Source organism: Trichomycterus rosablanca, chromosome 20, assembly GCF_030014385.1.
Source record: "Trichomycterus rosablanca isolate fTriRos1 chromosome 20, fTriRos1.hap1, whole genome shotgun sequence".
Lineage (NCBI taxonomy): Eukaryota > Metazoa > Chordata > Actinopteri > Siluriformes > Trichomycteridae > Trichomycterus > Trichomycterus rosablanca.
This window is the reverse complement of record NC_086007.1, coordinates 12,388,524-12,412,870: the sequence shown is the minus strand read 5'-3', so window position 1 is coordinate 12,412,870 and position 24,347 is coordinate 12,388,524. Positions and strand designations below refer to the sequence as shown.

Sequence of the window (24,347 nt, the reverse complement as noted above, 5' to 3'; positions counted from 1 at the left end):
AATGTCGACAGTTACTTTATATTAAATAAACCAAACAATTAATTCAGGGCATGTGCAAAAGGTTGATCACCTTATTAAATTAGTATTTAGTAATATTTTGAGAGATCTTCTTTTGAACACTTTATATCCAGCTAGCTAGTCTTTCTGTTTGTATTTTTTTTTAAGGAATCTTCACCCATTATCAGTGCAGAAAGCTTTTACTTATGTGATATCCTTGGGCCATCTTGCAAGCACAGCATTTTTAGAATCTACCTTCATATTTTCAAAAAAATGCTCACGTCAGAACTTGAGAGAGCCGCTCCAAAAGCTTTAGTTTGTGCTTCTTGAAGTAGATTTCGAGTTATTTTGTGTCATGAATGTGTTGATAGAGGCAAGATGTATTTTCAGATTTTATTACGCTCTGGAATCATGAGCTGATTCCTAATGGCAGATCTTGACGCCCCTAACAAGATCCAATTAGGATCTAAGAAGTTTTGCACACAACACAATTGCTATAGTTTTTATTCTATTTTGATGAGGTTGTGTTTAGTTTTTTCAGCCCAAAGATCAGCAAGATGTTATTACTGTTTGACAAATCTGTAGAGAAATTCTAGCTTATTATTGTTTCAGAACTGCTTCAAATTGGACACATTTCAGTTATAAACTGTCAGTTATAAACTCAGCATCTCTGTTGGGGTCAAATCAAGACTTCTTGTTTCTTTTCAGCAATTTAGATGTTGCCTTTGTGTTTCAGATCAACGTGAGGCTGCATAACCCAGCTACACTTCAGTTTAGGCACATGGACAGATAATCTTACATCCTTATTCTCAGGGACAGTGGTAGCCTAGTAGGTAGAGCTTTGGGCTATCAACTGGAAGATTGGTGGTTCAAATCCAGGCTCTGCTATGCAGCCACTGTTGGGTCCTTGAGCAAGGCCCTTAACCCTGTCTGCTCCAGGGGCACTGTACGAAGGCTGACCCTGCGCTCTGACCCCAGCTTCCAAACAAGCTGGGATATGCGAAGAAAGAATTTCATTGTACTGTACACCTGTATATGTATATATACAATCAATATTATTAAACACATACAAACGTCTTTTAATCCTCACTTCTCAGCATCTACACTATTTTATATCTAGTGAATACGATGACACTGGTCATATTTGCTCTCAGTTTGGTAAATAGCTTCAGATAAGCTGTTTTTCAGACTCCACTAAGAAGTGGGATTGATACTGTCAAGAGCTCATCTGTCAGCAACAGAGGAAGTTCAAGTGTAATATTGTGCAGCCCACAGTAAACATAATGGATGCTTGGTATCTCCTAAGCTCTGATCCTCTTTCTCTTTCTCCACCAAGTCCTCCATCACAAAGTAGTGTGCTTTCTATCTTTTTTTGAAATGTATGTGTTGCTGATTTTTGTACTCTGTTTCTCCCATCATCTAAACCCCCATGGAGCTGTTACTGATTGAGAGAGAGAGAAAGAAAGACAGAGTACAGTAGAGAGAATTAGAGCTGATGAAGATCAGCCCAGTCCTCCTACAAAGTGTAACGTACTGCATAGCTTTTTTAAGTGCTTTTATTAACATTACTATACTGCCAAACGTATTTGGACAATGACCATGAGCTTGTTGGACATCCCATTTTAAAAAACAAATGGTATTAAAATAGAATGACCTCTAGGAGATCTTTTCACAAGTCTGTGCAATGTGTTTGTGGAAATTTGTGCCCATTCAGTCAAAAGAGCATTAGTATGACTAGGCTCTGCTGGTCAAGAAAGCCTCAATTGATGTTCCAGTTCATTCCGAAAGCTGTTTAGTGGGGGAGACGAGTGCAGGCCACTGAAGTGTTTTAAAGCAGGCTTTTCTTCATGTCTTTAAAACGTTGCTTTGTATACAGGAGCAGTCATGTTGGAGTAGGAAAGCTCCTTACCTAAACTGTTGCTGCAAATTTGGAAGCATATAACCCCCCTTATACAGTATAATTGATTTATTAGACCTGTTCACTTTTCTTGTGGCTGAATCACATAAATCACCGACAGGTGAAGTGAATAACAATGATTATCTCTTCATCACGGCACCTGTTAGCGGGTGGGATATATTAGGCAGCAAGTGAACATTTTATCCTCAGAGTTGATGTGTTAGAAGCAGGAAAAATAGGCAAGCGTAAGGATTTGAGCGAGTTTGACAACGGCCAAATTGTGATGGCTTGATGACTGGGTCAGAGCAACTCTAAAACTGCAGCTCTTGTTGGGTGTTCTCGGTCTGCAGTGGTCAGTATCTATCAAAAGTGGTCCAAGGACAGAACAGTGGTAAACCGGCAACAGGGTCATGGGTGGCCAAGGCTCGTTGATGCACGTGGGAGTGAAGGCTGGCACGTGGGAGTGAAGGCTGGCCCATGTGGTCCGATCCAACAGACGAGCTTCTGTAGCTCAAATTGCTGAAGAAGTTAATGCTGGTTCTGATAGAAAGATGTCACAATACACAGTGCATCACAGTTGCTGGGCTGTTTTGGCAGCAAAAGGGGGACCAACACAATATTAGGAAGGTGGTCATAATGTTATGCCTGATCGTGTATATGCATGCTCAAAAACAGACCAACCTATTTGTTTACTACTACTACATACACATTTATTTAACTGTAAGGGGGACTCTAAAATATTCGTATCTATAAAGGGGGGGGGGGGGTGTAGAAAATGCTATAAGGAAACATGCAAAGTTTGCAAATTATGTAGATTATTGGCAGAAAAAGGTGAGTTTACTTGCCATCTGCCTTTAAGGTTTGTGCTAACCAAATGAACACATTACACTTCTTTACATTATTTTACATTTTGAGTTTAAGTATAAAAAAGTAATCATTACAACTTTGAAGAGTCATCAAGTGTTGTTGAAATTAAGAATAAAATGAGCAACTTCTAATGTGATCTCTGTCTTTTGTGTTCTGTTTTAAAGTGTACAGCGTAACTATCTTACCTTAACAAATTACTCAAGAATGATCAAGTTAAGTAAAAACGTGATTTATATTATATTAAGCATAATTTATAGTTACTAAAGCCATGTACTGTTCAGTGTGCAGAACACATTTAGTTGGGTTTTTATTGTAATCACTAAAATCTTAAAAATAAAAAATAAAAATGGGCAAAGCCTAAAAAGACAAGACATGCTTTTAACAGTCTTACCAACATGTAACTAGCTGGTGAATTAATGAAACAAACATTAAAAATTAAACAAATACACTCCCAAGTTTTTAACTAATCAGTCTCTGTGACACCGTTTGACCCATTTCCTAAGCTGGTTCTATAACTAATGTTCTTGCTGTTTTCAGGTCATTCTGCAACTAATTTAAGTGGCTTTCTTAACGTTATTTATTATTTGTTATGTACTGTGTTTTCCATGTTGATAGGAGGCCAAAACGCAAAGAAAAAATGCTTTAAAAAACATCTTACATCTTTACTTAATATTTCTAACACACCTTGAGCCCCAATTAATAATTTTTAACTGAATCTTTTACTTACTAAATTTTTTTTCTGTAATGTACCTTGAGCCTTTACTTATCTTTTCTGATGTACCTTGAGCTGTTGTAATACTTGACTTTCCCTCTGGGATTAATGAAGTGATCTATCTATCTATCTATCTACAGTGTATCACAAAAGTGAGTACACCCCTCACATTTCTGCAGATATTTAAGTATATCTTTTCATGGGACAACACTGACAAAATGACACTTTGACACAATGAAAAGTAGTCTGTGTGCAGCTTATATAACAGTGTAAATTTATTCTTCCCTCAAAATAACTCAATATACAGCCATTAATGTCTAAACCACCGGCAACAAAAGTGAGTACACCCCTTAGTGAAAGTTCCTGAAGTGTCAATATTTTGTGTGGCCACCTTTATTTCCCAGAACTGCCTTAACTCTCCTGGGCATGGAGTTTACCAGAGCTTCACAGGTTGCCACTGGAATGCTTTTCCACTCCTCCATGACGACATCACGGAGCTGGCGGATATTCGAGACTTTGCGCTCCTCCACCTTCCGCTTGAGGATGCCCCAAAGATGTTCTATTGGGTTTAGGTCTGGAGACATGCTTGGCCAGTCCATCACCTTTACCCTCAGCCTCTTCAGTAAAGCAGTGGTCGTCTTAGAGGTGTGTTTGGGGTCATTATCATGCTGGAACACTGCCCTGCGACCCAGTTTCCGGAGGGAGGGGATCATGCTCTGCTTCAGTATTTCACAGTACATATTGGAGTTCATGTGTCCCTCAATGAAATGTAACTCCCCAACACCTGCTGCACTCATGCAGCCCCAGACCATGGCATTCCCACCACCATGCTTGACTGTAGGCATGACGCACTTATCTTTGTACTCCTCACCTGATTGCCGCCACACATGCTTGAGACCATCTGAACCAAACAAATTAATCTTGGTCTCATCAGACCATAGGACATGGTTCCAGTAATCCATGTCCTTTGTTGACATGTCTTCAGCAAACTGTTTGCAGGCTTTCTTGTGTAGAGACTTCAGAAGAGGCTTCCTTCTGGGGTGACAGCCATGCAGACCAATTTGATGTAGTGTGCGGCGTATGGTCTGAGCACTGACAGGCTGACCCCCCACCTTTTCAATCTCTGCAGCAATGCTGACAGCACTCCTGCACCTATCTTTCAAAGACAGCAGTTGGATGTGACGCTGAGCACGTGCACTCAGCTTCTTTGGACGACCAACGCGAGGTCTGTTCTGAGTGGACCCTGCTCTTTTAAAACGCTGGATAATCTTGGCCACTGTGCTGCAGCTCAGTTTCAGGGTGTTGGCAATCTTCTTGTAGCCTTGGCCATCTTCATGTAGCGCAACAATTCGTCTTTTAAGATCCTCAGAGAGTTCTTTGCCATGAGGTGCCATGTTGGAACTTTCAGTGACCAGTATGAGAGAGTGTGAGAGCTGTACTACACACCTGCTCCCTATGCACACCTGAGACCTAGTAACACTAACAAATCACATGACATTTTGGAGGGAAAATGACAAGCAGTGCTCAATTTGGACATTTAGGGGTGTAGTCTCTTAGGGGTGTACTCACTTTTGTTGCCGGTGGTTTAGACATTAATGGCTGTATATTGAGTTATTTTGAGGGAAGAGTAAATTTACACTGTTATATAAGCTGCACACAGACTACTTTTCATTGTGTCAAAGTGTCATTTTGTCAGTGTTGTCCCATGAAAAGATATACTTAAATATCTGCAGAAATGTGAGGGGTGTACTCACTTTTGTGATACACTGTATCTATCTATCTATCTATCTATCTATCTATCTATCTATCTATCTATCTATCTATCTATCTATCTATCTATCTATCTATCTATCTTCATGTGAATACAAAGATTCATGTGTATATAACTTAAGAATATACACAGCTATAATTATATCTTTTTAAATGTACGCAAAATAATTGGATGTGTGCTGTGATGTATCCATGCGTAGGTCTATTTCAATAAAAGCAAATAAGCAACAGGAAAAAAAAACCTTAATATTTATTGTAACATCATGTGTGTGGACAATAGTTATCAGCACAGTTAGCTTTATCCGGGCGGCATGGTGGCTCAAAGCAAGAAGGTGCTGGTATGATCCCCAGGTGGAGCGGTCTAGGTCCTTTTTGTGTGGTTTGCATGTTCTCCCCATGTCTGTGTCCAAAAACATGCAAGTGAGGTGAATTGAAGATACAAAATTGGCCATGACTGTGTATCACAACTTGTGAACTGATGAATGTTGTATAACCAGTAACTACATGTGCTGTCATGAATGTAACCAAAGTGTAAAACATGACGTTAAAATCCTAATCAATAAATAACAATTCGTTTTATCCTGTTTATCCGAGTAGTATGAGTGCTTAATCTCTCGCTCTCTCTCTTCTTAGACTTAATATGATTAGGGTTTTATACAGAACATGGGTGTATAGATGGTGGATGTAAGGTCTATGAGACTGAACGTAGACTGCACTCTTGGTTTTCTTTGCTATTTGATTGAAATTCCACCTCACAGCACTGAGCAACCCTTGCAAATATTATGTCTCCTTAGGAACACAATAGTGGTATTTATTTCTTTATTTTTGAATGTGGTTTGCTATGAGAGTGAAATTTAAGAGAAAGGCTTTTAAATGTCTTGTATGTTCTTGATAATATTCACGCACACACAATGTAAACACACAGTTATGTTAAACAGCATCATTTGCTTTGCTTTCAGAATTAGTCATTTCGAGTTGAATTAGATATAATGCACAGTCACAAGTCACCTTTATATAATTCACACAAACTGAATTAAATCTTAAACACAACACCACACAAGTGTAAATACATTAACCAATTAGATTTTGTTATATATCTTGGTTGTATCTTTATGCTCAACACTTGCTGTTTAATGATAATGTTGCTGGTGGTTTTATGAACAGTTGAAGAGCTCCGAGCATGAATAACTTGGACAGGAATAGTAACTTGTGGCTACAAATACAAATTCCTGACTGAATGCAAAATCTTTGCTATAAAAATTCTGACACTTACTGTTTTCTGGATGAATAATTAGAATAATTTGCCGAAAGCAAAAAATGAAAAGATTATACGCCATTTTTTGCTATTGTTATATATGTTGCTTGACTATGACAGCTAATATGTACACCGATCAGCCATAACATTAAAACCACCTCCTTGTTTTTACACTCACTGTCCATTTTATCAGCTCCACTTACCATATAGGAGCACTTTGTAGTTCTACAATTATTGACTGTAGTCCATCTGTTTCTCTGCATTCTTTTTTAACCTGCTTTCACCCTTTTCTTCAATGGTCAGGACTCCCACAGGACCACCACGGAGCAGGTATTATTTAGGTGGTGGATCATTCTTAGCACTGCAGTGACACTGACATGGTGGTGGTGTGTTAGTGTGTGTTGTGCTGTTATGAGTGGATAAGACACAGCAGCGCTGCTGGAGTTTTTAAATACCGTGTCCACTCACTGTCCACTCTATTAGACACTCCTACCTAGTTGGTTCACCTTGTAGATGTGAAGTCAGAGATGATCGCTCATCTATTGCTGCTGTTTGACTGGACCTTCATCAGTGGTCACAGGACGCTGCCCACAGGGCGCTGTTGGCTGGATATTTTTGGTTGGTGTACTATTCTCAGTCCAGCAGTGACAGTGAGGTGTTTAAAAACTCCATCAGCACTGCTGTGTCTGATCCACTCGTACCAGCACAACACACACTAACACACCACCACCATGTCAGTGTCACTGCAGTGATGAGAATGATCCAACACCCAAGCATTTCTGTACTGCTTGCAGAGAATTAATTTTTTTATATTTTGTATATATTTTCTACCCAAAACATGACAGCATTAACTTCTTCAGCATTTTACCTCTTCAAACTTTATCCATATATTAAAATCTTTAATTTAATTGTCTGTTTTTTATTACCCCCGTTAGTTATTTACTCAAGTGTCAGTTTTATGAGAAAGGAACAGTGCAGCGAGCAGGAGTATTATTATAAAAATTCAAGTTATTGTGATGAGGAACAGGTCCTAATTCAAAATCTTTAATTTAATATAATTTAATAATTTTATGATTCTTCCAGCTTTAGACACTAACAAAATGTCATGAAATAAGGAACAACTATTCCATGCATCCAGCTCTTTCAAGAGAGTGAAAGATAAATATTCCAATACAGATTGACTATTTGTACTGTATTCAACAGCATCACAAATCTTAACTACTACTTTCTAGGGAATAGACTGATTTCACAATCTGCTGCGCTGTAACAGAGCAATGCATTACTGCAAGGATTGATTCTAGCACCGCAGTGAAGCTGTGTTGGCGCCGCATCAAGTGATCCATTTTTGCGTGCTTAGAACAGCTATTTAAATGTACAAGACGAGCAATATATTTGGCTGAGAAGACACTAATTACTCAGCCCAGCCTTCCTCTTTCTATTACTTTTTACCCAGTCCGTTTGCACACCGCTCGCTCGCTGCTCCTAAATAAACGCATTAGATATGCTTTTTGCCTCTTAATGTCTTTTTAATGTGTTGCACCAATTACTACTAAACGTTTGACAGGGCAGTTACGAAGCTTTACATCTTTTATTGTCAGCATTTTATTTATTGCTGTATTAAGATTTGAGGTATGCCAGTGCTGCACTAATTCTGCTGTTGCACTGATTAGAAATCACTGGACAAAGTGACATGTTCAACGGCAGCTGATTTAGCCCCGCTTTAACCAAAGACAGCTGACGAGAAACGTCTGGATGTCAGAGGTTTTGAATCATAATCTTACAGTATGATGAGTCTTAGCCTGCCACAATGCTTGGCTAAAATCCACCAATAGAAGGATGGTATACACTGAAGTGCCAGAAAGACTGGTACACCAGTCTATTAATTGGTAGGTCCCCCATGGGAGTGTAGGACTGCAGAAATACAATGAGGCATAGATTCCATGAGCTTGCGGAAATATTCAGAGGCATCAAACATCATACTCTTTGCAGTAAGGTCCACAATTCTGTTGTATTCCATGGTGTAAGATTTCTGTGTTCCACAGTGCGTTGCATGGCATCCAAGATGTGTTCGATTACGTTAAGATCTGCTGACTCAGGTGGAAACTGCAAAACCCTAAACTCAGATGAGGGTTCCTTTAATCATAATTTGGCACATCGTCCTGTTGGAAGACGCCAAACCCATTAGAAAAAATCCAGGGTCTAACTCATCAGAAAGAAGGCACACATAGCACTCACCTGTCAGAGGCATTTGTAAACGTATCAGGGGTCCCATGGAATGCCAGCTAACCAAACCCCATACCATTATGGAGCTACCACGAGCCGCTACAGTCCCCTGTTGTACCAGTTTTTCGGACACTCCATTGTATACGGAGATTAATGCAAAATAAATATGCTACATGGACTAAAGTATTGGAAGACCAACTCATCACTGAATTTATTGTAGCCACAGCAATTGCTTCATTGTGTCTGGATAAGAACAGCGTACTCTGTGTATCTATTAAAATATTATTTTGCCATTTATGGTGACTAGTCATGTAATAAAGTTAGGGAGGCACAACGGCTTGGTGGGTAGCAATGTTGCCTCACAGCAAAAAGACCCTGGGTTGGATTCCCAGGTAGAGCAGTCCGGGTCCTCTCTGTGTTTGTGTGGGTTTCCTCTGGGAGCTCCGGTTTCCTCCCACAGTCCAAAAACCTGCAGTCAGGTTAATTGGAGTTTGCCCTGTGATGGAATGGCGACCTGTCCGAGGTCTTTCCTAACCTTTCACCTGGTGAATTGTACCCACTGCGACCCTGAATAGAATAAAGCAGTCGTAAATGAATAAATATACTACTTACCATATTATAAGCACTATAAGCCCTATTTTGTTTAAATAGCACATCACTGTTTATTTGTTTTAACTAACTGCTTCATCCCTGTCAGGGTAAACTTGGGTCTGGTAGCACGTGGAAACACTGGGCAGTGAAAAATGTGGGAATTCACCATAGACAAGTCAATCCATTGCGGGAAAACAAACCATTCCATGCATCCTAACTGAGTCGATTCAAAGCAGCCAATACATGTTTTTCATGCTTAGGAACAAAGGAAAAGAGGATCAAAACCATGTTCTCAGAACCTTAACGATGTGCCACACCCAGTCCACCCAAATTATACACCATATAATATTTAGCACACATTTACTTGTGAAACCACAAATGACATTATTAGAACTAAAAGCTCACTGCAATCCTGTGCCGAGAGGCTTTTATGCTCCTCTTCATCAGGAGTCACTTTCAAGATGATTCTGCGCTTCTGAGCTCATTAAACCTTAATCAGAAAATCTATTTTCACATCTGCTCAACATCCATCAGGAGGATTTCCCATGAATAGAGGCCACTGTGTCTCCACGACCTCACCGCCAAAATGAACCCAGTGGAATCGTGTCATACGCGGTTAGCACACCAGTGCAGCGTGATTGTTTGCAGCTCTGTCATTTCTTATGAACAGGACTGTCTGAACTATATGTCTTTCTACATAGAAAAGAAAAAGCCATGGTTACACTGTAGGTATGGTCAGAAGTATTTAATAGGACATTTTGGAGTTTAATTAAAAGATTCACATGGTTATAATCGCATAAGCACATGATTGCTTTTACTGTAGCTGCTAATCACATAACCTCTTAACATTTACGGCATTTAGGAAGCAATTGGGACCAAATACGATGCAAGCAACTGAGGGTCAGGGTTTTGCTTAGTAGCCCAACAGTAGCACTTGGTATTGGTGAGGTTTCAACCAGCGACCTTCTGATTTCTAGTCCAGTACCTTAATCACTACTCAAACACAAATGCTCTTTTACCACATCAAACTACTAACATGTGTTAATATATCCCACAAAAAAAGAAAAAACAATATGGCCAAAAGTATATAGACACCTAATTGTAAGTTTGTTGGATATGTTTTAAAACCATGTGCATTAATATGAAGTTAAAATAGGGATTCAGGCACTCACGTTGGATAAGAAAGCAAGACTCCTAATCAGTGTTCCAATTTATCCCAAAGAAGAAGAGATACAGAGAATTTAGAGATTGCATGCTTTAGTACTCTTTTTTTGTCATGTCTTGTGGCTCTGTGGGGCCAGTTACTTCACTGCTGAGCTGTTGTTGTTGCTAGTTTTACAATAACAGCACATACAGTAATGCAAAGCATTTCTAGCATGTAAAATTCAGTCAACCTACTTTATTGTAAAGGTATCAGTGAATGACAGGACCACATAAAAAATTAATTGCATTTTATAGTATTATCAATTCTACAGTCAGTGTTTGTTTGTAAAGATTGCATGTCTATGTTAAAAAGTGGTGTTAAAAAGTTGGTTGTTATTGTCTCCAATCACCACTAGGTGGGAGGAGCGTCTTGTTGCAGCGAAAAAAGCTCAGGATTCACACGGTTTTCCATTCTATAGTTATTCTATTTTAAATCCCCCTGCCAGTCTGTGAAATTATATCTTATATAAAACCAGTCCGTGGTGCAAAAAAGGTTGGGGACTGCTGCACTAGCACACCAGTTCGAATCTCAGCTCCATTACCATTTGGTTGGGCGCCCCTTGCAGGCACAATTGGCAGGTGCCTGTAGCAGACAAAATTGGCCTCAAGTCTGCTGGGTGGAAAAAGACCAGACTAAAAAGGGGTGGGGTCTTCAATGCTGTGAGAGGAACCTGGTTGCCCAGGGCACCTGTACAGAAGTGGATGAGCGCAAAGATTGGTGCATGGCTCTCCATGAGCGAAACCGTCCTCACACGCAAATCTACCAAAGTATGGGAGAAAAAGAAGGGATTTTTGGACTGCGCAGGAAGTGTGTCAGAGAACGTGTGTGTCAAAATATACGCCCTCCTTGGACAACATTGTGGGAAAATGCATAATAAAAAGCATACTCTATGGCATGTAATGTATAGGGTGGGCCATTTATATGGATACACCTAAATAAAATGGGAATGGTTGGTGATATTAACTTCCTGTTTGTGGCACATTAGTATATGGGAGGGGGAAAACTTTTCAAGATGGGTGGTGACCATGGCGGCCATTTTGAAGTCGGCCATTTTGGATCCAACTTTAGTTTTTTCAATGGGAAGAGGGTCATGTGACACATCGAGTTATTTACAAGTTTCTGACCACTTATAAAATGTGTTCAAAGTGCTGCCCATTGTGTTGGATTGTCAATGCAACCCTCTTCTCCCACTCTTCACACACTGATAGCAACACCGCAGAAGAAATGCTAGCACAGGCTTCCAGTATCCGTAGTTTCAGGTGCTGCACATCTCGTATCTTCACAGCATAGACAATTGCCTTCAGATGACCCCAAAAATAAAAGTCTAAGGGGGTCAGATCGGGAGACCTTGGGGGCCATTCAACTGGCCCACGACGACCAATCCACTTTCCAGGAAACTGTTCATCTAGGAATGCTCGGACCTGACACCCATAATGTGGTGGTGCACCATCTTGCTGGAAAAACTCAGGGAACGTGCCAGCTTCAGTGCATAAAGAGGGAAACACATCATCATGTAGCAATTTCAAATATCCAGTGGCCTTGAGGTTTCCATTGATGAAGAATGGCCCCACTATCTTTGTACCCCATATACCACACCATACCATCAATTTTTGTGTTCCAACAGTCTTGGAGGGATCTATCCAATGTGGGTTAGTGTCAGACCAATAGCGGTGGTTTTGTTTGTTAACTTCACCATTCACATAAAAGTTTGCCTCATCACTGAACAAAATGTTCTGTGTAAACTGAGGGTCCTGTTCCAATTTTTGTTTTGCCCATTCTGCAAATTCAGTGCGCCGATCTGGGTCATCCTCGTTGAGATGCTGCAGCAGCTGGAGTTTGTAAGGGTGCCATTTGTGAGTAGCTAATATCCGCCGAAGGGATGTTCGACTGATGCCACTCTCCAGTGACATGCGGCGAGTGCTACGCTGTGGGCTCTTGCTGAATGAAGCTAGGACAGCCACTGATGTTTCTTCATTAGTGACAGTTTTCATGCGTCCACATTTTGGCAAATCCAACACTGAATCAGTTTCACGAAACTTGGCAAGCAGTTTGCTAACTGTAGCATGGGAGATGGGTGGTCTCGTAGGGTGTCTTGCATTGAAATCTTCTGCAATGACCCGGGTACTGCGTTCACCAGACATCAACACAATTTCTATCCGCTCCTCACGTGTTAACCTCTGCGACATGTCAATGGCTGTAAACAAAGAGAAGCTTGTAAATAACTCATGAAAGAATAAAGTTACACAACCAAGCACACCATTGTTTTTCTTGTGAAATTCTCAATAAGTTTGATGTGTCACATGACCCTCTTCCTAAAGTTGGATCCAAAATGGCCGACTTCAAAATGGCCGCCATGGTCGTCACCCATCTTGAAAAGTTTTCCCCCTCCCATATACTAATGTGCCACAAACAGGAAGTTTAAACCACCAACCATTCCCATTTTATTTAGGTGTATCCATATAAATGGCCCACCCTGTATTTGTAATTGAATACACGTAAAAAATGTATGGGACAATAATGGAACAATATATAACATTGAAACCACATACACTCCAAACCAAATATGTCTGTCTTGCTTTGATCTTTGCCTGTTTGAGAACCCACAAGTAAAAACCCAGCATTAGTCGTGTCTAACCTGATGAGTCAGAAAGTAAGGGGGGTGGGTTGGGCACTGATCTGAGCATGCCATTCATAGTAAAACAGAATAGGCAAGCAGACACAGACGAGAAAGGAGAGAGTAAAAAGAAATGTTTACTCCCAACCCTGAAGGTATGAATCGCTCTAAAAGAAATAGAATCTTTTCAGCATATGGAAAAAGCTATTAAACTGATTTGCATTGAATTGCTGCACATTTGCCATTATTACTGTTGGACCGAACACATAATCTCTTTATGAATAATGATGTCAGGGTGCATTTAAATGATTGGCCATTTTAATAATCCAAAGTGTTCAGTTTTTGGAGTAATTTTACCAAATTCTGTCACATGCCAGTAAAGCGATTCAACATATTAAACGATTGCGATAGAAGTTCTGCCTGTGTCCTTAACAATAAATCTGATTGCTTTCGTACAGTAATTTAAAGAGGACTTATGAGCCATTGTTCCGGACTCATTTACATAAACGAAGACACGCGAGACAAAGAGAACTATCTCCCTCACAATTGAGAATGCTGCTATCTTTACAGTGAGCCAACAGCAGGAAATATAATTCATGCAAATGAGCCAAACAGATAAAGGCGCTCTTTGTCTCACTGCTCTGTATATCTGATAGCTAAATTTATCTGCTCAGCTAATGTAGGGCTTTCAGATCTGATTTTTGTTGGTGTTCATTCTCAACCTCATTCGTTCTAGCATTTCTTGCAGCTACATTATAGTGGCATGAAGGTAAAATTGGTTCATACATTGTGGTTATAATAATAAACACATTCTGTCCAAACTTGCTTAAATGCTTAAAGTCAGAAAATCCTACAAATGCCTTTAAGTGTTTATCAATTGACATAAAGACATTAGACAGATTTGTCAGTTATTAGAACTTGTATGACGAATAGACCAAATTTATGATGAACTAAAGTGCTTAGTCGTCATAGCACAAATACCACCAATTGATCAGCCATTACATTAAAACCACCTCCTTGTTTCTACACTCACTGTCCACTTTATCAGCTCCACTTACCATATAGAAGCACTTTGTAGTTCTACAATTACTGACTGTAGTCCATCTGTTTCTCTGCATGTTTTGTTACCCCCCTTTCATGCTGTTCTTCAATGGTCAGGACCCCCACAGGACCACTACAGAGCAGGTATTATTTGAGTGGTAGATCACTCTAAGCACTGCAGTGACACTGACATGGTGGTGGTGTGTTAGTGTGTGTTGTGCTGATGGAGTTTTTAAACACCTCACTGTCACTGCTGGACTGAAAATAGTCCACCAACCAAAAATATCCAGCCAACAACGCCCCGTGGGCAGCGTCTTGTGATTACTAATGAAGTTCTAGAAGATGACCAACTCAAACAGCAGCAATAGATGAGCGATCGTCTCTGACTTTACATCTATGAGGTGGGCCAACTAGGTAGGAGTGTCTAATAGAGTGGACAGTGAGTGGACACGGTATTTAAAAACTCCTACAGCGCAGCTGTGTCTGATCCACTCATACCAGCACAACACACACCAACACACCACCACCATGTCATTGTCACTGCAGTGCTGAGAATGATCCACCACCCAAATAATACCTGCTTTGTGGTGGTCCTGTGGGGGTCCTGACGAAGAACAGGGTGAAAGCAAGCTAAAAAAGTATGTAGAGAGATAAATGGACTACATTCAGTTATTTTAGAACTACAAAGTGCTTCTATATGGTAAGTGGAGCTGATAAAATGGACAGTGAGTGTAGAAACAAGGAGGTGGTTTTAATGTAATGGCTGATCAGTGTATTTCTTTTCATACAACCTATTAGAAGGTATACACTTTCCAGGCTTGAAGGAAACCAATAAAGATTCATAAATCTCAGCTTCTGCTTCCATCCAAAATGTGAAAAGTGGAAAAGGATAAGAACCCTGGAAGAAGATTACAGAACTGGGTCAATTTCCATAAAGATAATTTCTTCCAGGGACACTTTCTTCCTTTGAATATTTCAAACATTATTCTTCATTTTAATTAGTTTGCAACATTAAAGTGCTTTGACAAGATTCCATTAATTTGATAAAGTTGGTCTTGTTACATTATGAGCACTTCGGGCAGTGAATAAAGGCTTTTGCTTTGAGTCTGGTGTACAGAAGAAGACTTCTTGCTTCGGAAGTAGTTTACATTTACATTTTCGACATTTAGCAGATGCTTTTATCCAAAGCGACTTACACTATTGTGACAGTATACTAAGCAATTGAGGATTAGGGGCCTTGCTCAAGGGCCCAACAGTAACAACCTGGCAGTGGTGGGGCTTGAACCAGCGACCCTTGGATTACTAGTCCTGTACCTTAACCACTAGGCTACAACTGCTAAGTTGCTTATTCATGTTAAATTTCATAGAAGATTAGAAATAATCATTTCACCAATCATTTTAGTTTACACACAAAAATTTCTTAATTTACTTTCTGTAAATAGCTGGACAGTTTAAATCATGACAGAAATGTCACTGGAGTGAAACAATTCAAGTGTCATATTCAAAAACCAAATGCAATAGATTTTATTAAAGCGGTGCCTAATCTGTTTAGTAGTATTCCTCTCACAAAACAACTCTTGAGCTAAATAATTACAGCAAGAGCACAAACAAGATACACAGCTGGCTTAAAATCAATGATACCAAACATCTGGTACAAACACTGGACAGACAGACAGAGGAGAACATATGGTTTTACAACTAAATAAAAAAATGTTAAAAACTTCAAAATACACTGATCAGCCATAACATTAAAACCACCTCCTTGTTTCTACACTCACTGTCCATTTTATCAGCTCCACTTACCATATAGAAGCACTTTATAGTTCTACAATTACTGACTGTAGTCCATCTGTTTCTCTGCATGCTTTGTTAGCCCCCTTTCATGCTGTTCTTCAATGGTCAGGACTCTCCCAGGAGAACCACAGAGCAGGTATTATTTGGGTGGTGGATCATTCTCAGCACTGCAGTGACAATGACATGGTTAGTGTGTGTTGTGTTGATATGTATTAAATACAGTGTCCACTCACTCTCCACTCTATCAGACACTCCTACCTAGTTGGTCCACCTTGTAGATGTAAAGTCAGAGACGATCGCTCATCTATTGCTGCTGTTTGAGTTGGACATCTTTGAGATCCTCATTAGTGGTCACAGGACGCTGCCCATGGTGCGCTGTTGGCTGGATATTTTTGGTTGGTGGACTATTCTCAGTCCAGCAGTGACAGTGAGGTGTGTAAAAACTCCATCAGTGCTGCTGTGGCTTATCCACTCATACCAGCACAACACACACTAACACACCACCACCATGTCAGTGTCACTGCAGTGCTGAGAATGATCCACCACCCAAATAATACCTACTCTGTGGTGGTCCTGGGAGAGTCCTGACCATTGAAGAACAGCATGAAAGGGGCTAACAAAGCATGCAGAGAAACAGATGGACTACAGTCAGTAATTGTAGAACTACAAAGTGCTTCTATATGGTAAGTGGAGCTGTAAAATGGACAGTGAGTGTAGAAACAAGGAGGTGGTTTTAATGTTATGGCTGTTATCGGTGTATGTAAACAGAGGTGCACTATTGAGAAGGTACTAATTTGCCATACTATTTAGTGTGGTAGTAGGTGGTTTGGAACGTATTTAGATCTATTTAGATGCAAAAATACTATATATATATATATATATATATAAAGCAGATTTATTACATTTATTAAAACAACATTTTTCCAATGTATGTGTGTGCTGTTGGCATGAGCAGTTGAATTATTTAACTTACATAAACTATTTATATTTTGTCTTTGCAGCTCCAGGGTTCCCTAAGAAGAAAGATTGAAGGACAGCCCTCCGGATATGCTTCTAAGCAAAATGGCCACCTTTGTGTGGGTCCAACACCAGACTTTAAGCGTCTGCGTATGGAGACTGGCTCTGTCCATTCCGGTTCTTGTTCTGGGAATCTCGGTCAGCCTCAAGGATCAATAGCTCTGGGTAACAGTCTTCGACGGAAGGACCTATTCATGATGGGCCAAGGAATAGGCACAGATCTTTTTAATGCTACTCTTAAAGAAATGAAAAAAGAGCCATGTGAGGTACAGACCTGTAGCCAGTCATCGACAGATCCGATGATGGTGTTCGATTTTAAGGATGAACCTGGAGCACATATTGACCCTGAACTCCAGGATCTTTTTGATGAACTAACCAGATCAGTACCACCTCTCAACGACCTGGATCTGGAAAAAATGCTGAAGCAGGATGACGACTTCGGTCTTGATCTTGGCCGACCCAGCTCGGCAGGTGCAGCCAATCATTGCCCGCTTTTAGGTAAACCGATCAAGACTGAGTACTCTGCTGATTTTTGCCAGGCACCTGGAAGCTCTGCACAGCTCAGATCTGCATCTGCTGGTCCTTCATTTTCCATGGTCAGCACTGCTTCCTCTATTGTGTCAAGTCCGTTGAACCACAGTCATGTCTCACAAACATCAGGGGTAAATTCTAGAGGTGTACCAGTCTGGCCTGAGATGTCACATGCTGAGCAATTGAAGCAAATGGCAGCCAACCAGCAGCCTAAGCAGCAGCAACTTCATCACCAACAACAGAGCCAAGTTGGAGGAATGAGAAACTGGTCCTCGAGCATGCCTGGACACTCTGGTTCCTACTGTCAGGACACAATCGCCAGCACTGCTTCACTTAGCCAGCCAAGAGTAAGCACTCAGAGCAGCGGTCAGGGAAAAGGCATGCCCAACTGCCTTTTTAAACCCAGTGGTTACAATACATTAAATCCCCCAGACATGAAAGCTCTCAGCAGTAAACCCATGCTGCAATTCACCCCTAAAGCAGCTACAACTGCTACAAGCCAACAGGTGCCCCACATGACAGGGACACAGAGCAAACCAACCACACAGCAGCAGCAGTCTATAGGAGGCCAAAACATGCAATTCCAGTTGCCTATGCAATCATGTCTACAACCCAAGCTTCTCAACCAAAGGCCCTCTCTCAATCAGCACGGTCCTGGAATGAATTTTAAAATAAGCCAGCAAAGACAGGTAAGACACGCTGTTAATCATAATAAAAAAATACATCTTTCAAGAATTATGCTATTGGAATGGTGAAGCTATAAATATAAATGTAATGTGAAGCCACATTTAGTAATGGTTTAAAAAGTAGGGAGCTCAGGTGGCGCAGTGACAGAACACGCTAGCACACCAGAGCTGACATTTCGAACTCATCTGTTCGAATCTCAGCTCTGCTATCCGGCAGGCTGGGTGCCTATATGAACAACGATTGGCTGTTGTTCATACAGGGTGGAAGCTGGACGGGGATTCCTCATTACTGATACAATTACGACCTCCGCTGGCTGAATGATGCCGCCTGCTCAGAGTCAAGAGATAATGAAAATTAGGGTGTGTCTCTCCGTACACAAAACTGATCGGCATATCAACTCATCTCGTGCAGGTGAAAAAATGCAGTCGGCTACTGCACACGTGCTGGAGGGGGTGCGTGTCTCGCTCTCCTCAACCAGGGTGGAGATCAACATCGTTAAAGTGGAAGCATAATGCAATTGGGTAATTGGATATGCTAAAGTCGGGAGAAAAAGGGGAGAAAATGCAAATAATAAAAAATAATAATAATAAAAAAGTAAGAAACAGATCGGGCCCATTGTGTCCTTATGCTTTAGTGTAGACCTGATGTGTGATTAATATTAATGAACTGGGAATTAAAACACCCAAAACAGAATCGCTCACCTCCAGAGAGTCATATAGCTAAAATGTAGTCGAATTCACAGTGCTCTGCTTATGATGCCATTATATCAGTGCTACAGTTTTTAATCCTAACCTTGCAGAGGATTCACCTAATACAACCAGTCTTTTTTATGACCAGTATTAACTCAGGTGACACTCCTACTGGGTACCATTTACATTTACTGCATTTATTTGATTTTTTTATCTAAAGTGACTAACAATTGTGACCACGAAGGATAGGTCCCTGCTGAGTCTGGTTCCTCTCAAGGTTTCTTCCTGTAATTTTAAGGGAGTTTTTCCTTGCCACTGTCGCCCTCGGCTTGCTCAACAGGGGTTTTTGGTCTGTTGGTCCTGGATTCTGTAAAGTTGCTTTGAGACAATTTTCATTGTAAAAGGCGCTATATAAATCAATTTGACTTGACTTGACCATATACAATACAAGCAATGCAAGCTTGCTCATGACCTAACGGTGGCAACCTGGCAATGGTGGGGATTGAACCAGCAACCTTCCAATTACTAGTCCAGTACCTTAACCACTGAGCTATATATTTACGACATAATACAAGAAGGGAAGGGCATCAGGCAAAAAAAAAACTGTGTCAAGTCTGGTATGTGGCAATTCCTATCTGGGAGCAACCAAAAAAGGTAGACTCTTTTATCTGAAGCAACTAAGGGTCTCACTCAAAAGCCCAACAGTGGCAACTTGGCAGTGGTGGGGCATGGACCTTCTGATAAGCTAGTACCTTAACTGAAGAGTTAATTGAGTCAATTTCTCAACTGAGAACTAGCACTAGTCTAGTTCTTACAGAAAGCCTTAACACATACAAATGAATGGTAGGTACAAATGCTCTTTGTTTTCCTCCAGCACTAATGCTGGCGCCTCAGCCAGACAGTATGAGTGGCAAGAAGGTGATTTCCCATCTGCCCTGCCTCTTTCAGACAAGGACAATTATGTCTGTTGCGCAACCACACTGGCAGCTCTGCTAAGATTTAAACTTGGGTCTAGGCAGTAGTGAATTAGCAAATTAGAATGCGGCACCCTCATCATGGTTATTTTTTTAATAAAATTTAAAGAATGATTTCAAATATATGATTTTGGTATGATATTGGTTTCAAAGCTGGCTCATAGTTTTTCTTTAAACAGACAAACTGTAGAATTGTCAGCTTGAAATTAACACAAATAGACACAAGTACGATCTCTGTAGTATTTTCAATGAGTGATTATTAGCCAAACCTGTTAACATAGATTTACAGCATTCAGGACTATACTGTGGTGCATCAAGTGAAACAAAGCAACATGGGTTCTTTTCCTGTGTCTGTGGTTTTATCCCATCTGCATTAGCATATATCATAAATAAGGCCCTACCTAATTCACGGCCATGAAAATCGCATTTAAGGTTTGTCGTCTGGTATCATCATTCATCATTTGCATATTTTACGACCGCTTTATCCTGGTCAGGGTTGCAATGAGACCGGCTTCCCATGCAGGAATCACAGGGCGCAAAGCAGTAACACACACCGGGCAGGATGCCAATCCATTGCACGGCCATGATGTAAATTTAAGGACTTAATATTGCCTTTCTCTCACTGGTGTGTCATTTATATTTAATAAGGACACATGCTGTGCCTAGAATTCTTATACCTATACCTAGTATTAAGTGACCATCAGTATCAGTAGCTTAGAATGGAAACTTGGAATGGAATATTTTTTTAGGTTTTGGAATAAAAAGAAATACAGGATATTGTTATGAAGACTTGCCAAATGAAGTGTAGGATGAAAATGCAGGTTTTATGTGAGTACATAGAAGTTTAAGGCAAACAAATCCAAGTACAGAATCCAAAATCATGGTCAAGGCCAGGGTTGTGGTCAAGCAATCTACAAACAGGTTTAGGCAAGGGAACATCAAAATACAAATAAAGCAGGCTATGGTCATAACTCAACGCTTTAAAATTAGGAAAGACGAAGTTCAAAACAAGTGAACGAAGGGAAGGTAATTAGTGGAACACAAAATGGGTGGAAAACATGCATATGTAATACCAAGGCTAAAAGTCGGGAGACTGAGAACAGGTGGGAATTGGAGACAGGGATTTAAGCTGTGAAGTACTAACATATATTAAATGAAAATTAAAATCCATTTTAAATTAGATGGGGTAAAAATAGAAGCCAGGCAAAAAAATTATTTATATATATATATACAGTATATATATATATATATATATATATATATATATATATATATAATTTTATAATATAATAATAATATAAATAATATATATAATTTATATATTTTTTTACCCCATCTAATTTAAAATGGATTTTAATTTTCATTCTAAATTTTTTTCTACACTCACTGTCCATTTTATCAGCTCCACTTACCATATAGAAGCACTTTGTAGTTCTACAATTACTGACTGTAGTCCATCTGTTTCTCTACATACTTCTTTAGCCTGCTTTCACACCACCACCATGTCAGTGTCACTGCAGTGCTGTGGTGCTAGACCTTTGAAGAATAGGGTAAAAGCAGGTTAAAAAGGTATGTAGAGAAACAGATTAACTACAGTCAGTAATTGTAGAACTACAAAGTGCTCATACAGTGCTGGCCAAAAGTATTGGCACCCCTGCAATTCTGTCAGATAATACTCAATTTCTTCCAGAAAATGATTGCAATTACAAATGCTTTGATATTAAAATGTTCATTTAATTTGTCTTCAATGGAAAACCACAAAAAGAATTGTCAAAAAGCCAAATTGGATATAATTCCACACCAAACATAAAAAAGGGGGTGGACAAAAGTATTGGCACCCTTTGAAAAATCATGTGATGCTTCTCTAATTTGTGTAATTAACAGCACCTGTTACTTACCTGTGGCACATAACAGGTGGTGGCAATAACTAAATCCCACTTGCAGCCAGTTAAAATGGATTAAAGTTGACTCAACCTCTGTCCTGTGTCCTTGTGTGTACCACATTGAGCATGGAGAAAAGAAAGAAGACCAAAGAACTGTCTGAGGACTTGAGAAGCAAAATTGTGAGGAAGCATGGGCAATCTCAAGGCTACAAGTCCATCTCCAAAGACCTGAATGTTCCTGTGTCTACCGTGCGCAGTGTCATCAAGAAGTTTAAAGCCCATGGCACTGTGGCTAACCTCCCTAGATGTGGACGGAAAAGAAAAATTGACGAGAGATTTCAACGAAAGATTGTGCGGATGGTGGATAAAGAACCTCGACTAACATCCAAACAAGTTCAAGCTGCCCTGCAGTCCGAGGGTACAACAGTGTCAACCCGTACTATCCGTCGGCGTCTGAATGAAAAGGGACTCTATGGTAGGATACCCAGGAAGACCCCACTTCTGACCCAGAGACATAAAAAAGCCAGGCTGGAGTTTGCCAAAACTTACCTGAGAAAGCCAAAAACGTTTTGGAAGAATGTTCTCTGGTCAGATGAGACAAAAGTAGAGCTTTTTGGGAAAAGGCATCAACATAGAGTTTACAGGAAAAAAAACGAGGCCTTCAAAGAAAAGAACACGGTCCCTACAGTCAAACATGGCGGAGGTTCCCTGATGTTTTGGGGTTGCTTTGCTGCCTCTGGCACTGGACTGCTTGACCGTGTGCATGGCATTATGAAGTCTGAAGACTACCAACAAATTTTGCAGCATAATGTAGGGCCCAGTGTGAGAAAGCTGGGTCTCCCTCAGAGGTCATGGGTCTTCCAGCAGGACAATGACCCAAAACACACTTCAAAAAGCACTAGAAAATGGTTTGAGAGAAAGCACTGGAGACTTCTAAAGTGGCCAGCAATGAGTCCAGACCTGAATCCCATAGAACACCTGTGGAGAGATCTCAAAATGGCAGTTTGGAGAAGGCACCCTTCAAATCTCAGGGACCTGGAGCAGTTTGCCAAAGAAGAATGGTCTAAAATTCCAGCAGGGCATTGTAAGACACTCATTGATGGTTTCCGGAAGCGGTTGTTCGCAGTAATTTTGTCTAAAGGTTGTGCTACCAAGTATTAGGCTGAGGGTGCCAATACTTTTGTCCGGCCCATTTTTGTAGTTTTGTGTAAAATGAAAATTTATTTGACTTTTTTTTCCATTCTCTTTTGTGTTTTTTCATTGCAAGCAAAATAAATGAAGATATTAATACCAAAGCATTTGTGATTGCAATCATTTTCTGGAAGAAATTGAGTATTATCTGACAGAATTGCAGGGGTGCCAATACTTTTGGCCAGCACTGTATATGGTAAGTGGAGCTGATAAAATAGACAGTGAGTGTAGAAACAAGGAGGTGGTTTTAATGTTATGGCTGATCAGTATATATACCGTCACTTCAGCTGTATTTCTGTTACGGCTGTACCTTGTTCTTGCTTCACTGTACTGTCAGCCCGTTGTTCGAGTCGCGGTTGTTGTTTTTGCCACCACAGTTGCAGGGCATCGTGAATATGTATACACCGTCAAAGTGATTCGACAAGGGCTCTGGCTCGCTAGACTGCGGTGAATTAACATGCAATACTTCTAATTTCCCTGCCTGTCACAGTCGCTCAGCGCCAAGGCATAGATGTGCACAGCGGGATTTGCTAATTAGAGTTTGTTAGCTGTGAGGGACAAGATGTAGAAAATGACAGTAATCTGCTTAGCCCAGTGCCAGTGGTGGAACCACTGATTTGTTATGATTGGGTTTTTTTTACATCGTCGCCCTTTTCAGTTTTGTCTCGCCTCACTGAGAACATAAACCACACAGGACGACTTTCTGGAGAACATTCATATTTTTTAGTGTTTTTACAGTAGACGATGCTAAACGAGCAGAGGTTGGTTTTGACAGTGGGGTGCATTTACCGGTTTTACCGTTTCTCAGCAATTACAGGGCGATCTCTGTCCAGACAAACAGAACTGCTGGTCACTAATGTCTTTTAAATGGACTATTTAATACGCAGCAGTGCTGTTTGTGCTACATGTTGAGACCTTTTAGCCTAATTTATATTGGAAAGGTACTTTAGAAGTGCTGTCCAGAATAAATTGGGCTGGCAGTAATCAAGCCTGGGTATGTCATGTCTGATTTACCTCATCATCAATTACATTTGATTAATTAAGTTAATTAAGTAACCAAGAAAGCGTTTACTTTTCTTGTAATGTGTTCTATTAAATTTTGTTAACTATCTAAAACAGTTCAGTGTGACAAGACAAAAAATAATTAGAGAGCAAATACTGTCATGGCACTCAGGAATTAATAGCACAAGACATGAACACATGCTGGACAGTGTTTCTTAACCAGGGGACTGGAGGCCTCAGTGAGCCTTTAAATGAGGGTAAAAAAAAGAAGAAAATAATAATAAATCACACGTGATGTGACGGGAAAATCAATAAGCTCTTGGCATATGGAAGATTTCTTGTGATGCCATAATAATCTATTTTAAACTGCCTATAGCCTACATTAGGTCTTTGAGAAAGGACATGATT

At 40.2% G+C, this 24,347-nt stretch overlaps 1 protein-coding gene across 1 annotated transcript in view; it reads left to right on the top strand.

Annotated features, from left to right (window-relative positions):
- Positions 1-24,347, top strand: part of zmp:0000001236 (mastermind-like protein 2) — an 80,078-nt gene that overhangs the window by 39,579 nt on the left and 16,152 nt on the right. The window contains exon 2 of the mRNA XM_063016970.1: positions 16,967-18,202. Coding sequence (XP_062873040.1) covers positions 16,967-18,202 — 1,236 coding nt within the window. The remainder of the gene's footprint in view (positions 1-16,966; positions 18,203-24,347) is intronic.